At 42.2% G+C, this 17372-nt stretch overlaps 1 protein-coding gene across 1 annotated transcript in view; it reads right to left on the bottom strand.

Moving 5' to 3' along the window:
• LOC126484368 (LHFPL tetraspan subfamily member 3 protein) overlaps positions 1-17372 on the bottom strand; it is a 149132-nt gene that overhangs the window by 23782 nt on the left and 107978 nt on the right. The window contains exon 2 of the mRNA XM_050107839.1: positions 5292-5540. Coding sequence (XP_049963796.1) covers positions 5292-5540 — 249 coding nt within the window. The remainder of the gene's footprint in view (positions 1-5291; positions 5541-17372) is intronic.

The raw sequence follows: 17372 nt of genomic DNA, 5'->3' as shown, positions 1-17372 counted from the left end.
AGGCAGAACCAGAAAGGACTTAATGAGTCTCCTTGATATATTCCACGCTTAATCTGTATTGGCTGTGATGTGATATTATTTGAATTTGTTTGGGTATTAAGTGAGGTTTTCCAATTTTTCATTACTATGTTTAGGAACTGTATCAATTTAGGATGTACTTTGTATATTTCCAATATTTGTCGTAACCATGACTGGGGTACACTATCAAAAGCTTTTTGGTAATCAATGTATGCATAGTGTAGCGACCGTTGTTTAGTTTTAGCTTGATATGTCACCTCTGCATCTATTATCAGTTGCTCTTTACATCCTCGTGCTCCTTTGCAACAGCCTTTTTGTTCTTCATTTATAATTTTGTTCTGTGTTGTATGTGTCATTAATTTCTGTGTAATGACTGAAGTTAATATTTTGTATATTGTTGGTAGGCATGTTATGGGGCGATATTTAGCTGGTTTGCTGTGTCTGCTTGATCTTTAGGTTTCAGATAAGTTATTCCATGTGTAAGTGTATCAGGGAATGTGTATGGGCCTGCAATGTAACTGTTAAATAATATATGTCTGCTTGTTAAATAATATATGTCTGCTTGTGTCTGTATGTGTGGATGGATATGTGTGTGTGTGTGTGTGAGTGTATACCAGTCCTTTTTTCCCTCCAAGGTAAGTCTTTCCGCTCCCGGGATTATAATGACTCCTTACCCTCTCCCTTAAAACCCACTTCCTTTCGTCTTTCTCTCTCCTTTCCTCTTTCCTGATGAGGCAACAGTTTGTTGCGAAAGATGAATTTTGTGTGTATGTTTGTGTTTGTTTGTGTGTCTATCGACCTACCAGCGCTTTCGTTCGGTAAGTCACCTCATCTTTGTTTTTATATGTTAAATAATTTTGTTAGATGTGAATGTGTTGAGGTGAATTTCTTTAGCCAGAAATTTGCTATTTTATCTTTTCCAGGGGCTTTTCAATTGTGAGTAGAATTAATTGCTTGGGTGACTTCATGTTGCAAAATTATCACTTCAGGCATTTGTGGTATCATCTTGTACGCATCTGTTTCTGCTTGTATCCACCATGCATGCCTGTTATGTTGTACCGGGTTTGACCATATGTTGCTCCAGAAGTGTTCCATGTCTTCTATGTTTGGTGGATTGTCTATTTTAATGTGTGTGTTATCTATTGCCTGGTAAAATTTCTTTTGGTTTGTGTTGAATGTTTGGTTTTGTTTCCTTCTATTTTCACTTTTTTTTGTATCTTCTAAGTCGTTTGACCAATGCTTGTAATTTCTGCTTCTTTTCATCTAATTGCTCTATCACTTCTTGTTGTGAGATTTTACCTAACCTTTTTCGTTTTTTTTCTGGCATTTCATTTCTTATAAATTGTGTTAGCTGTCCGATGTCTTTTCTCAGTCTTTCTATTCTGATCTGTAGCCTGTGTTGCCATGCTGGTTTTGTGGTTTTTATTATTATTATTATTATTATTATTATTATTATTATTATTATTACTATTAAGGAAGCTGCTAACAGAACTCAGCAGTCTTTACACAAACTGAAACCTCACATCTTGAATTACTTGTGATTGTCCGAGTATTAGCGGCAATCCCAAACAAGAGAGAAACCCAATCTTCTTCCAAAATCCCAGCCTCCAACCCTGGTGCCCCATGTCTCTCTGGTTTTTTTGTTTAAGAAAAAGTAAGAAGAAGAATACAAAGAAGCTTTAGTTACACTGAAGTGCCAAAGAAACTGATACAGGCACATGTATTCAAATATAGAGATAAGGAAACAGGAAGAATATGGCACTGCAGTCAGCAATGCCTATATAAGCAAGAAGAGTCTGGTGCAGTTGTTAGCTCAGTTACTGCTGCAACAATGTCAGGTTATCAAGATTTAAATGAATTTCAACGTTGTGTGTTAGTTGGAGCATGAGAAATGGGACACAGCATCTCCAAGATAGTGATGAAGTGGGGATTTTCCCGTACGACCATTTCATGAGTATACTGTAAATATCGGGAAAACATCAAATCTCCGATACTGCTGCAGCCAGCAAAAGAGCCTGCAGAAACGGGACCAACGACGACTGAAGAGAATCGTTCGTTGTGAAAGACGAGCAACCCTTCCACAAATTGCTGCAGATTTCAATGCTGGGCCATCAATACGTGTCAGCATGTGAACCATTCAATGAAACATTATCAATATGGGCTTTCAGAGCCAAAGGCCCACATGTGTACCCTTGTTGACTGCACGACACAAAGCTTTAAGCCTCGCCTGGGCCTGTCAACACTGATATTAGAGTGCTGATGACTGGAAACATGTTGCCTGGTCAGATGAGTCTCGTTTCAAATTGTATTGAACATACGGACATGTACAGGTATGGAGAAAACCTCATGAATCCATGGACCCTGCGTGTCAGCAGGGGACTGTAGTGGTGTGGGGTGTGTGCAGTAGGAGTTACATGGGACCCCTGATACATCCAGACACGACTCTTGACAGGTGACATGTACGTAAGCGTCCTGTCTGATCACTTGCATCCATTCATGTTCACTGTGCACTCCGACAGACTTGGGCAATTCCAGCAGGAGAGTGCGACACCCCACACATCCAGAACTGCTAGAGTGGCTCCAGGAATGCTCTTCCGAGTTTAAACGTCTGTTTACTCACAACTAATTTTGCAGAAGACGAAATCTAATTTGGAAATTCGAATGCAATATTCGATACTGCGGTTACATGTTAAGCCTGAAGCAATTTTGCTAAGCCCTTCAACGGCTGTTTCCGAGTGTTTTCTTCTTCTCGCATTATGGGGGAAAAAAATAGTTGAACATTACTACTGTCCAACACCTACAATGGCTAGAAGTATTCCGAATGGGCAAATGCGCTGCGAGTAATTACAAGGGACAAAGACATCTCTAATAAGACTGGCATAAGTTGGGTTTCGATTTATTTTTGAAAATTTTTGCTATCCGTTTCTGAGTGATAGTCGGACGTTTTCGTTTCTGAGCCTCGAAACACCTGTCTCCGCCTGCATATACAACAATTAAACACTGACCGGCACTTTTGTTTGACAAAACTACTCGAACACTATCACTTTGCCAAAATTTATTTACTGTATGGTACGAGTGAATCAATGTTTCATCTTAGTAAACTACTGGTCGCTTTGATTCTGATGAAAACCTGAGAAAGTATAGTCTTTTAGCAACAATGTCCTCTCGTCCGCACAAAACAAAATGTTAGTTTTGACACCTTCTACAACGAAAATCCATAGACAGAAAATTACTTCTGAGTATTTCCTTGCTAGCTTTGAAGCTCATTTCTGTTTGACAAAAGTTGCGCAGTTTTCGCAAAGTTCGTATTTTTTTCTATTGTACGTAATGCCATAGAAATTGCTGCCTGATGATACATTTATCCATATCATCGGTCACACACTTATTGTGAGCTTCTTGCTTCTTCTTCTTGCGCACTAGTTTAACCGTAGCCTCGCTGTACCTCGTCATGTGACCTAGTTCCTGGCACTACCGCGTTACCACTTCGGCTTTCCAGGCAATAGGTATTGTTGCGTCCTCTAAAACGAAAACTAGGATTCGTTTCGGTAGTTGGCCAAGGTGGGAATTTAAGGAAATGGGACCCGAATAAACTGAATGAACCAGAGGTTGTACAGAGTTTCAGGGAGAGCATAAGGGAACAATTGACAGGAATGGGGGAAAGAAATACAGTAGAAGAAGAATGGGTAGCTCTGAGGGATGAAGTAGTAAAGGCGGCAGAGGATAAAGTAGGTAAAAAGACAAGGGCTAGTAGAAATTCTGGGTAACAGAAGAAATATTGAATTTAATTGATGAAAGGAGAAAATATAAAAACGCAGTAAATGAGGAAGGCAAAAAGGAATACAAACGTCTCAAAAATGAGATCGACAGGAAGTACAAAATGGCTAAGCAGGCATGGCTAGAGGACAAATGTAAGGATGTAGAGGCTTATCTCACTAGGGGTAAGATAAATACTGCCTACAGGAAAATTAAAGAGATCTTTGGAGAAAAGAGAACTACTTGTACGAATATCATCTCAGATGGAAAACCAGTTCTAAGCAAAAAAAGGGAAAGTAGAAAAGAGGAAGGGTATAGAGAGGGTCTATACAAGGACGATGTACTTGAGAGCAATATTATGGAAACTGAAGAGGACGTAGATGAAGATGAAATGGGAGGTGTGATACTGCGTGTAGAGTTTGACAGAGCACTGAAAGACCTGAGTCGAAACAAGACCCCGGGAGTAGACAACATTCCAGTAGAACTACTGATAGCCTCTGGATAGCCAGTCACGACAAAGCTCTACCATCTGGTGAGCAAGATGTATGAGACAGGTCTAAAACCCTCGGACTGCAAGGAGAATATACTAATTCCGATTCCAAAGAAAGCAGGTGTTGAGAGGTGTGAAAATTACAGAACTATCAGTTTAATAAGTCATGGCTGCAAAATACTAAGACGAATTCCTTACAGACGAGTGGAAACACGGTAGAAGCCGACCTCAGGGAAGATCAGTTTGGATTCCGTAGAAATGTTGGAACACGCAGGCGATAATGACCCTACAACTTATCCTAGAAGAAAGATTAAGAAAAGGCATAGCTACGTTTCTAGCATTTGTAGACTTAGAGAAAGCTTTTGACAATGTAGACTGGAATATTCTCTTTCAAATTCTGAAGATGGCAGGGGTAAAATACAGGGAGCGAAAGGCTATTTACAATTTGTAAAGAAACCAGATGGCAGTTATAAGAGTTGAGGGGAATAAAAGGGAAGCAGTGGTTGGGAAGGGAGCGAGACAGGGTTGTAGCCTATCCCCGATGTTATTCAATCTGTAAATTGAGCAAGCAGTGAAGGAAACAAAAGAAAAACTCGAAGTAGGTATTAAAATCCATGGAGAAGAAACAAAAACTTTGAGTTTCGCCGGTGACATCGTAATTCTGCCAGAGACAGCAAAGGACTTGGAAGAGCAGTTGAACAGAATGGACAGTGTCTTGAAAGGAGAGTATAAGATGAACACCAACAAAAGCAAAACGAGGATAATGGAATGTAGTCGAATTAAGTCGGGGGATGCTGCAGTAATTAGATTAGGAAATGAGGTGCTTAAAGTAGTAAAGGAGTTTTGCTATTTGGGGAGCAAAATAATTGATGATGTTCGAAGTAGAGAGGATATAAAATGTAGACTGGCAATGGCAAGGAAAGCGTTTCTGAAGAAGAAAAATTTGTTAACATCGAGTATAGATTTAAGTGTCAGGAAGTCGTTGGACTGAGAATACCCGACGATAAGATGCGAAGTGAAAGGCACGCACCCTTGTAGAGAGAGCCGTTGTTGGCGTAGGCGGGCTCGGGCTGCAGGCGGACGTGTCGCGTGGCGAGGATGAAGGCGAGAGCGGCGAGGATGGCGGCGTCGAGGCAGCCGATGAGCGCGAGCAGGAAGGCCCAGCGCAGGCCGCATGCGCCCAGCTGGTAAAGGCCGGCCGCAGGGCCGCACATGGCTCGCACCTCGGCCGCGTCCCAGCCCGCCGGGAACACCGCCACGCCCGCTCCCAGGCTCACCGCTGCCGACAGCACCACAAGCACAAGTTACTACTGGCTGCACTAAAATACACCACTACAAGTAAAAGTGCTGGTCTTTTTGCACAGTTAATCACAAAACGCAGGTTTCAAAATTATTATTTGGAAACATCGTTTTTGTTACAGGGCAAATACAGGGTGGCGCACGAAATGTGTTACCATTTTGTTTTTGAATATAACCTTTATTGTCAATACAATCTGAAAGGGACATATACTACAATGAAGAGCCGTCCATGGAGATTTGTTCTAACTCAGCACATGCTCAATATGTCCACCATTTAGTTTCCGAACTTCCTTCAAATGAACACTGAAGTTAGTGATAACCGAGCGGCACATGTTGTTGTTGTTATGGTCTTCAGTCCTGAGACTGGTTTGATGCAGCTCTCCATGCTACTCTATCCTGTGCAAGCCTCTTCATCTCCCAGTACCTACTGCAGCCTACATCCTTCTGAATCTGCTTAGTGTATTCATCTCTTGGTCTCCCTCTACGATTTTTACCCTCCACACTGCCCTCCAGTACTAAATTGGTGATCCCTTGATGCCTCAGAACATGTCCTACCAACCGATCCCTTCTTCTAGTCAAGTTGTGCCACAAACTCCTCTTCTCCCCAATTCTATTCAACACCTCATCATTAGTTATTTGATCTACCCATCTAATCTTCAGCATTCTACTGTAGCACCAAATTTCCAAAGCTTCTACTCTCTTCTTGTCTAAACTATTTATCGTCCGTGTTTCACTTCCATACATGGTATACAAATACTTTCAGAAACGACTTCCTGACACTTACATCAATACTCGATGTTAACAAATTTCTCTTCTTCAGGAACGCTTTCCTTGCCATTGCCAGTCTACACTTTATATCTCCTCTACTTCGACCATCATCAGTTATTTTGCTCCCCAATTAGCAAAACTCCTTTACTACTTTACGTGGATCATTTCCTAATCTAATTCCCTCAGCATCACCCGATTTAATTCGACTACATTCCATTATCCTCGTTTTGCTTTTGTTGCCGGCCGAAGTGGCCGAGCGGTTAAAGGCGCTGCAGTCTGGAACCGCAAGACCGCTACGGTCGCAGGTTCGAATCCTGCCTCGGGCATGGATGTTTGTGATGTCCTTAGGTTAGTTAGGTTTAACTAGTTCTAAGTTCTAGGGGACTAATGACCTCAGAAGTTGAGTCCCATAGTGCTCAGAGCCATTTTTTTTTTTTTGCTTTTGTTGATGCTCATCTTATATCCTCCTTTCAAGACACTGTCCACTCCGTTCAACTGCTCTTCCAGATCCTTTGCTGTCTCTGACAGAATTACAATGTCATCGGCGAACCTCAAACTTTTTATTTCTTCTCCATGGCTTTTAACACCTACTCCGAATTTTTCTTTTGTTTCCTTCACTGCTTGCTCAATATACAGATTGAATAACATTGGGGAGAGGCTGCAACCCTGTCTCACTCCCTTCCCGACCACTACGTCCCTCGACTCTTATAACTGCCGTCTGCTTTCTGTACAAATTGTAAATAGCCTTCCGCTCCCTGTATTTTACCCCTGCCACCTTCAGAATTTGAAAGAGAGTATTCCAGTCAACATTGTCAAAAGCTTTCTCTAAGTCTACAAATGCTAGAAACGTAGGTCTGCCTTTTCTTAATCTTTCTTCTAAGATAAGTCGTAGGGTCAGTATTGCCTCACGTGTTCCAACACTTCTACGGAGTCCAAGATTATCTTCCCCGAGGTCGGCTTCTATCAGTTTTTCCATTCGTCTGTAAAGAATTCGCGTTAGTATTTTGCAGCTGTGGCTTATTAAACTGATAGTTCGGTAATTTTCACATCTGTCAACACCTGCTTTCTTTGGGATTGGAATTATTATATTCTTCTTTAAGTCTGAGGGAATTTCGCCTGTCTCATACATCTTGCTCACCAGATGGTAGAGTTTTGTCAGGACTGTCTCTCCCAAGGCTGTCAGTAGTTCTAATGGAATGTTGTCTACTCCTGAGGCCTTGTTTCGACTTAGGTCTTTCAGTGCTCTGTCAAACTCTTCACGCAGTATCGTATCTCCCATTTCATCTTCATCTACCTCCTCTTCCATTTCCATAATATTGTCCTCAAGAACATCGCCCCTGTTTAGACCCTGTATATACTCCTTCCACCTTTCTGCTTTCCCTTCTTTGCTTAGAACTGGGTTTCCATCTGAGCTCTTGATATTAATACAAGTGGTTCTCTTTTCTCCAAAGGTCTCTTTAATTTTCCTGTAGGCAGTATCTATCTTACCCCTCGTGAGATAAGCCTCCATATGTCCACCATTTAGTTTCCTAACTTCCTTCAAACGAACACTGAAGTTAGTGATAACCCTACGGCATATGTCTTCCGAAATTTCACTGCAAGCTTGAAGAATAAGTCTTCTGAGCTCCATTAAATCACGTGGACGTTTCGGGAAAATTTTTTCCTTTAGGTACCCCCAAAGAAAAAAGTCACGTGGATTGAGGTCTGGACTATTGGGGGGCCAATTTTGTCCGTCATTGAACCGACCTGGGAACCTGAGTGAAATGATCCGGATGTCGAAATGCTCGTGTAAAAACTCCAACACAGTGTTTGCAGTATGTGGCCTTGCTCCACCTTGCATGAACCACTGCGCGTTGAAGGGCAAGGCAGTAGCAAGAAGCTGTGGAATGAAGCTATGCGAAGCATGCTCAAATAACGCTTGCTGTTCACAGTTTCTTCAAAGAAACAGGGTCCAGTAAGTCCGTGACTGGAAATTGCTGCACACGCTGTAATCCTCGGAGCATAATGTTGTCGTTCATGAAGCACTTGTGGGTTTTCAGCGGCCCAAAAGCGTACATTTTGTTTGTTAACCACACCGTCCGCGCCTCGTCTGAAAACCAAACGTTGTGGAGAGTTTCTTCCCTATCCTCCGCACACTGAGCAAACAGTAGTCTCTGCTGCTTGTGCTCTTCAGTGAGCTTCTGTGCACAGGTCATCTTGTATGGGTACATGCGGAGGTCACTTTTAAGAATGCGTTCAACGCAGCGTCTGGATATTCCCAGTAGCACTGCTGCCTTTCTATACGATTTCCCGGAACTTCTCTGTACAGCAACTCGTACCGCTTCAGTATTCTCCGGCGAACAAACAGGCTTAGGCCGAGGTCGCTTCGCTTCCAATACTGTTCCTTCCTGTACAAATTTATCGTACAACCTGTGGGTGGTCTTCCTGCAAGGGACCCATAGTGTGTTAAACTGTTGTCGAAAACGCCTCTGAGTCACAACAAGGCTTTTCGTTTCATGCCAAAGTAACACAATTGCCGATCGTTGCTGTGTCGTCAGTCTTCCATTGTCAGCCATTGCTGCTTACTAGTCTCATAGCGGCAGTATCGTGAATTGCACGTCATTTCGTAACTCATTTGTATTTCCAAGCTCTGCTGGTACTGCTGTAGAGATCCTAGCGGGATATCTAATGTGCGTCGTAAATTGTGAAAGAAACAATTGGTAACACATTTCGTGCGCTACCCTTTGTCACACTGCAACAATAAAACTCCTGAACTCTAGATCTCTTGTTAATCTTGTTGTTGTGGTCTTCAGTCCAGAGGTTGGTTGGATGCAGCTCTCCATGCTACTCTATCCTGTGCAAGCTTCTTCATCTCCGAGGAACTACTGCAACCTACATCCTTGTGAGTCTGCTTCGTATATTCATCTCTTCGTCACCCCCTACGATTTTTTCCCACCACGCTTCCCTCCAGTCCTAAATTGGTGATACCTTGATGCCTCAGAACGTGTCCTAACAAACGATCCCTTCTTCTAGTCAAGTTGTGCCAAAAATTCCTCTTCTGCCCAATTCTATTTAGTACCTCCTAATAAGTCATGTGATCTACACACCTAATCCTCATCATTCGTCTGAAGCACCACATTTTGAAAGCTTCTTGTCTCTTCTTGTCTAAACTATTTATCATCCATGTTTCATTTCCATACATGGCTACACTCCATACAAATACTTTCAGAAAGGACTTCTTGACGCTTAAACCTTTACTCGATGTTAACAAATTTCTCTTCTTCAGAAACGCTTTCCTTGCCATAGGTAGTCTACATTTTATATCCTCCCTGTTTTGACCATCATCAGTTATTTTGCTCCCCAAATAGCAAAACTCATCTACTACTTCCAGTGTCTCATTTCCTAATCCAATTCCCTCAGCATCACCTGATTTAATTCGACTACATTCCATTATCCTCGTTTTATTCTTGTTGGTGTTCATCTTATATCGTCCTGCTCTTCCAAGTCCTTTGCTGTCTCTGACAGAACTACAATGTCATCAGTAAATCTCAAAGTTTTTATTTCTTCTCCATGGATTTTAATTCCTACTCCAAATTTTTCTTTGCTTTCCTTTACTGCTTCCTCAGTATACAGATTCAATAACATTGGGGATACGCGACAACAATGTCTCACTCCCCTCTCAATCACTGCTTCCCTTTTGTGGCCCTCGACAAACTGTCATCTGATTTCTGTACAAACCGTAAACAGCCTTTCGCTCCTTGGATTTTACCCCTGCCACCTCCAGAATTTGAAAGAGTATTGAAGTCAACATTGTCAAAAGCTTTCTCCAAGTCCACAAACGCTAGAAACGTAGGTTTGCATTTCCTTAATCTTTCTTCTAAAACGCAGGTTCGAATCCTGCCTCGGGCATGGATGTGTGTGATGTCCTTAGGTTAGTTGGGTTTAAGTAGTTCTAAGTTCTAGGGGACTGATGACCACAGATGTTGAGTCCCATAGTGCTCAGAGCCATTTGAACCATTTTTTTCTCTTCTAAAATAAGTTGTAGGGTCATTATCGCCCGCGTATTCCAACATTTCTACGGAATCCAAACTAATCTTCCCCGAGGTCGGCTTCTACCAGTGTTTTCATTCGTCTGTAAGGAATTCGTGTTAGTATTTTGCAGCCGTGACTTATTAAACTGATAGTTCGGTAATTTTCACACCTGTCAATATCTGCTTTCTTTGGTATTGGAATTATTGTATTCTTCTTGAAGTCTGAGGATATTTCACCTGTCTCATACATCTTGCTCACCAGATGGAAGAGTTTTGTCATGGCTAGCTATCCAGAGGGTATCAGTAGTTCTAATGGAATGTTGTCTACTCCCGGGGCGTTGTTTCGACTTAGGTCTTTCAGTGCTCTGTCAAATTCTTCATGCAGTGTCTTACCTTCCATTTCATCTACGTCTTCTTCAATTTCCATAATATTGCTCTCAAGTACATCGTCCTTGTATAGAACCTCTATATACTCCTTCCACCTTTCTGTTTTCCCTTCTTTGATTGGGACTGGTTTTCCGTCTGAGCTCATGATGTTCATAAAGGTGGTTCTCTTTTCTCCAAAGGTCTCTTCAATTCTCCTGTAGGCAGTACTATCTTACCCTTAGTGATATATGCCTCCACATTCTTGCATTTGTCCTCTAGCCATCCCTGCTTAACCATTTACTGCATTTTTATGTTTTCTCCTTACTGTGTGCATTTCAAAATGTCATTTGTTTTCAATAGAAAAAGTTTATACTAAGAACAATTATTTACAGAATTGTAAATTATGAACATAAATATACCGGTAACCCTACAAAAGAAAACCCCTTATATAAAACAGCTCAGACGTCTGATTACTTTACAAAGAAGTTGATGCGTTAAATATGTAAGCGAGAAAAAGTTCGTAATGAAATTTTTAAAGTATGTTCGAAGCCGCTACACACCGTTTATATGGGACTCGCAAAACCGGATTTCTTAAACCGATTTCCCAATACCGCTTTTGGGTGGTCATGAAATCACTTCACAATGGATTCTGGAAATCCGCTTCTAATTGCCGGTTTTCCAACTCCGCAACTGATTTTCGCTCCCCCATCAACGCAACCGATTTTGAAGCGTGCTGGGGCTATCAAGTTTCGTTTGCTTTTAAAAATTTTCGGCCAATATGGACGGAGTGACTTTTTGTACAGTGCAGGATAAATAGAAATATTAGACTGAAGAATTAGACCTCTTCTAATTGAACAGAAACGGCACTTGCGCTGACTAAATGTGGAACTGTAACAGCTGTTTTCGCGAAAAACAGTGTTCCAAATTCTGTTTTGTCTTTCTAAAGACGTGTGGCATGTAAAAGTAATGTAATTGCTCTCATACGAAACACTTGATATACGAGAGGCATTCAATAATTAGAGAGACAAACTGGTGTAGAAAAGCAACAGTTTACAGAAAAGTTTTGTACTTTCATGCCTTTAGGTTAGCATCACTGGGACGAGGTGAGAACAGCTGACGGATAAAAATAAATTGGTTCATAACCTCAATATCGAGTTAGTGATGGTGTGTCCGCTTGGAGTTTCCACATTAACTGGATAATGTTCAGTGACCCACTTTTTGCCTTCTCAAGGTGAAAACCCGTCTAAAATCTTTTCCTTTAATTATTTTACAATATGGTGAAAGCTGTATGAACCGCGAAAACTGTGAGAAGTTGGAAGGACAGTTCAAAAACGGTGGAACCTCGGGGATAGACGAGTAACGTCCTGGCCGGCTAGTTGAAGTATCAACTCCTTCGCTTGAAACCCGCACGACCGACGGAATACAGTTAAACATACAGCAAAAACAGTTGCAGTATGTGTTGGCACAGTTCATAACGTTATCAGTAACAGCCTCAAGTACAGCAAATCAAGTGCAAGTTGGATCTCGAAGAATTAACGCAACATCGCAAGGAAACAAGCCTCAAAGCGTGTTTATAGACTTAAAAGAACGCTATGGAAGGGAAGCTGACCCTTTTCTAAGGACGATTTTAACGTGTCATGAAACCTGGGTTAACTCAAGGAGGCATTATGTAGGAGCAAAAAATTTGGAAACAATGAGGTGGTCAAAGATTTTGTGGGAAAGTGGTTCAAACAAGACTTGCTATGGAGAATGTGAGCTACTGTACGAACTGGGTTAATCATTTGGCAAAACAGATATGCCAATGTTGTCCGTAGATTTTATCCAAGCGGGGGCAAGGTTCTACAATTGTCATTTTTGAAACAGCTGATTCGCTGATATTGAGAATGTCCCATGCCCCAAGAATTAAAAGTGACGATAGTCCGTAAAACGTATTGCATCTCAAACGAGGTATAGGGATCAAATGTTATTAGGGTATTGCTATTATACCTAAAGGGTAAGATATTCCATTAGTACGTGTAAAGCACATCTTTTTAGATTATTAGGATGCTAATTTTTATTCAACTATCTGAAATTATATTTTGCCCATCATTAAATTGAGGGTATACTGCGAGCTATTCACGAAAAAAAAACAATATTTTTGTTGGTATACTGGTCATGTTAAATAGACGTTAATAATCAAGTATTTGAAACAGACAAAAAAGAAATCAAAATTAGCGAGAAGTTCTTGCTGGTTAGCAACAAAAATAACGAACCAAAACTTCCATGTTAAATCGCCTCAAAATGCATTAACAGGAAATGAACATTACAAAGTGCTTATTTCACTTTGAAGCCATCTGTAGCAATTTATTTACTTTCAAAACTTCACATTCGACAACGATAATGGATTTATTGCACTATTTTCATGCCTTCCATTATTTAATGTTGATTAGCACAAAAAAGTTGAACAGTGTTCAGAAAGTTACATTTTTCGGTTTCTTGGTAAAGTGTAACCTAAGGCCGCCGCCTTCGACAAGGTGAATATGGTGAACTCCTGGAACTATCATCAAATTAACTTTTACAATCGATTTCTTAACATGTTAGCACTGAATCAAGGCAATCCCCCCCCCCCCCCCCCCCCCGTCGCAGTTTCACGCATTATTGAGTAACACTGCCCTATTGCTCTGCCGGGTAAGACTGAGTGCAGTCTCAGGCAGCCGCCATGGACTTTACTTCACCACAGACAAATGGTAAGACAGTTATTTCTACAACCACACCTCTCCCGTCGCACTCGAGAATTTTAAATCTGCTGTTTAATAGTAACCCAAACAATCATCATCAGAAATAGGTGAGAACTTTGTACTGAACAAAAAGTCTATATCGCTGGTTCCAGGAGGGGGTAAGTGGCCCCTCTTGTCGACCATTCGGACGCTTGTTTATACGAGAGTTGGAACTTAAATAGTACCAACTATTTATTCACAAGCGATACAAAAGAGTTATATGTTTGCACCTGCTACTGTCCTTCAAAGTAGTCACCAGCGTTGCGTAGAACCCGTTGCCAGAGATGTGGAAGTCGTAGTATACCGTTAGCAGAGCCTGTTCTGTTGATGGTCCGAGTGGAGCGGTCTACTGCCTGTCGAATCTCGAACAGTTCTGAAGCGAATGCCACGAAGTGGTTCCTTCATCTTCAGAATCAAATCAAAGTCACAAGGACTTAAGTCCCATCGACCTAACACAGCAGCCACAGCTTGCGCTGTATGTGCCCGCTCATTGTCGTGAAAAATGATGGGTGGGTTGCGCAGAAAGTGTCGCCGCTTCTTTCGCAAAGCTGGTCGCAGGTGATGCTCCAAAAACGAACAGTAATACTGTGCATTGGCGGTCTGCCGAGGAGTAACGTAATGCGTTAGGATAGCACCATCAGAGTCGCACACGAGAATCAGCATAACTTAAGACCGCTCCATTCGCACCAACAACAGAACAAGCTCTGCTAACGGTATGCTACGCCTTCCACATCGCTGGCAACGGGTTCTACACAACGCTGGCGACTACTTTGAAGGACAGTAACAGGTGCAAACATGTAACTCTTGTGTATCGGTTGCGAATAAATAGTTGCCACTATTTAAGTTCCAACCCTCTATATGCACTGTAAAGCCTGTGACGCCACTGATCGTGGTTTACCGTTGTTGCACAGCTGTCGCAAGCGTGAACATTTTGCGTCAGTACAGTAGTGTGATTTCATCTAAACCGTTAGTGTGAGTAAAATCATACGTTAACTGATCGCTTGCGTTTGGGAGCCAGAATATCATCTGCAGTTCATCACCGCGCCCCGAACATCGTTAAGGCAAGTTTATGGCTTCGTGGCACAATATGCAATCATTCAGCCGGAAACTGCCACACCCAAAGAGGAGAGAGAAGCCATGAAGGACGCATATGGTCAGTAATAGTACACTACTGGCCATTAAAATTGCTACACCAAGAAGAAATGCAGATGATAAACGGGTATTCATTGGACAAATATATTATACTAGAACTGACATGTGATTACATATTCACGCAATTTGGGTGCACAAATCCTGAGAAATCAGTACCCAGAACAACCACCTCTGGCCGTAATAGGGGCCTTGATACGCCTGGGCATTGAGTCAAACAGAGCTTGGATGGCGTTGTACAGGTACAGCTGCCCATGCAGCTTCAACACGATACCACAGTTCATCAAGAGTAGTGACTCAAGAGTGCATTATCCTGCTGAAATGCAGGGTTTCGCAGGGATCGAATGAAGGATAGAGCCACAAATTGTAACACATCTGAAGTGTAACATCCACAGTTCAAAGTGCCGTCAATGCGAACAAGAGGTGACCGAGACGTGTAACCAATGGCACCCCATACCATCACGCCGGGTGATACGCCAGTATGGCGATGACGAATACACGCTTCCAATCTGCCTCACCGCGATGTCGCCAAACACGGATGCGACCATCATGATGCTGTATACAGAACCTGGATTCATCCGAAAAATGACGTTTTGCCTTTCGTGCACCCACGTTCGTCGTTGAGTACACCATCGCAGACACTCCTATCTGTGATGCAGCGTCAAGGGTAACTGCAGCCATGGTCTTCGAGCTGATAGTCCATGCTGCTGCAAACGTCGTCGAACTGTTCTTGCAGATGGTTGTTGTCTTGCAAACGTCCCCATCTGTTGACTCAGGGATCGAGACGTGGCTGCACGATCCGTTACAGCCATGCGGATAAGATGCCTGTCATCTCGACTGCTAGTGATACGAGGCCGTTGGGATCCAGCACGGCGTTCCGTATTACCCACCGATTCCATATTCTGCTAACAGTCATTGGATCTCGACCAACGCGAGCAGCAATGTCACGATATGATAAACCGCAATCACGATAGGCTACAATCCGACCTTTATCAAAGTCGGAAACGTGATGGTACGCATTTCTCCTCCTTACACGAGGCATCACAACAACGTTTCATCAGGCATCGCCGGTCAACTGCTGTTTGTGTATGAGAAATCTGTTGGAAACTTTCCTCATGTCAGCACCTTGTAGGTGTCGCCACCGGCGCCAACCTTGTATGAATGCTCTGAAAAGCTAATCATTTGCATATCACAGCATCTTCTTCCTGTCGGTTAAATTTCGCGTCTGTAGCACGTCATCTTCGTGGTGTAGCAATTTTAATGGCCAGTAGTGTATTAAGATTGTACTCCTCCCCCACACTCCCCTCTCCTCGAAAACTATGCCTGTTGAAGCGCCGCTTCTGGGACGAGGAGGTGCGTCGGGGCCGGATCAAATCGGCATGGAAGATTAACTACGAGGGTCGCCGTGCTGGCTATCCTGAACGAGGTTTTTTGGCGGTTTCCCACATCCCACAAGGTGAATACCGGGATAGTATCCAAGTCCCACTTCAATTACACTTTCGCTCACTTTCACATGAGCAACGCCAATCGCAGACAGTTGGAGTACACATACTCCAGGAAGAGCATCCGGACACCCCTTAAACGAGCCATGCCAAATCCGTTCATGTCCATACTGACCCTGCAACTGTGCGTGACAAAGACACAAGAAAAAAAGAAGAATATTAATATCGTAAACAGGTTTAGTACTGTACCCCTTTAGAAACCACAGGATTCATGGTGGCCAAGTTAAGTGTATCACCAGCTTATAAGGTACACGTCCTAACGTTATTTGTACACCACACGGAAGACTGTAGAGCGGCAAATCACGAACTGTGATTTTTCACCTTCTCCCGGCATAATTTAGCTCACCCGTAAGTCATTGACCAGTCACAAGGTACCGCGTCCACAGCAAAAGCACACAATTTGCACAAAGGTTTCTGAACAGTACGCCCTAACGGTGTGAAACCTTCCCCATCATCTTACTCCGCTGTCTTTTGCGACCCACACTGTCGCCGTTGTCATTTAGAGAGAGGTTAAGCCACTGAGCTTTAGGTCAGTCATTCATCTACAGGTGCTAAAATTCTGTGAGCAAATAACCAATACGTCGTCTACCGCAACATACTCTTCACGCTCCTTGCCATTTACAGGGCAACTATGATTTTGCTTTTGTTAAAGTTTCTTTAATTGACTACTTTCTTCCTAAAGACCGCGATTCGAATCATGATTTCTTTTATCCTCGGGTCCTATTATGTATCGTTCACACAGCGACTCCTCACGGTATAGTGATGGTCGTTATGTTTCTGCTTATCATCGTATTACTCCCACCATTTTTTACCTTTTCGTTACCTCCAGAAATGGGAATTTTGATGATTTTCTTAAAATTGGCAACGACATAGATGGTGTTTCATAGTATTTAAAGTTATTTTGGTTACTAAACTTGACATCAGCCGTTTTCTCACAGTGGTCGTCGTCGACTGTAACTCTGATAAATTGACAATAGCAAACATGACACGTTTTAGTGATTTACTTTTGTCATCAGAAAATTTATCTCACAAACGACTAATGCCGTCTTTCTTATTTCGGATCATCACTTCTGTTACACAGAACTGTGTTCCGTAGCTTGTGTATTTAGATACGTTCAAGCTTATTTCTCACTGAGAATAAACATTTCTGTTACCAGTGAGATATTTTTTTTTTTTTTTTTTTTGCCGATTTCTTGCAGTAATCACGAAGTGTTTCACGAACTGATTCCCATTTAAAAGTTCTTTAGGATTTGTACTTTTA

This window comes from Schistocerca serialis, chromosome 6 (assembly GCF_023864345.2).
Source record: "Schistocerca serialis cubense isolate TAMUIC-IGC-003099 chromosome 6, iqSchSeri2.2, whole genome shotgun sequence".
Lineage (NCBI taxonomy): Eukaryota > Metazoa > Arthropoda > Insecta > Orthoptera > Acrididae > Schistocerca > Schistocerca serialis.
The sequence above is the reverse complement of the archived record's forward strand: the minus strand, read 5'-3'. Positions and strand labels throughout refer to the sequence as shown.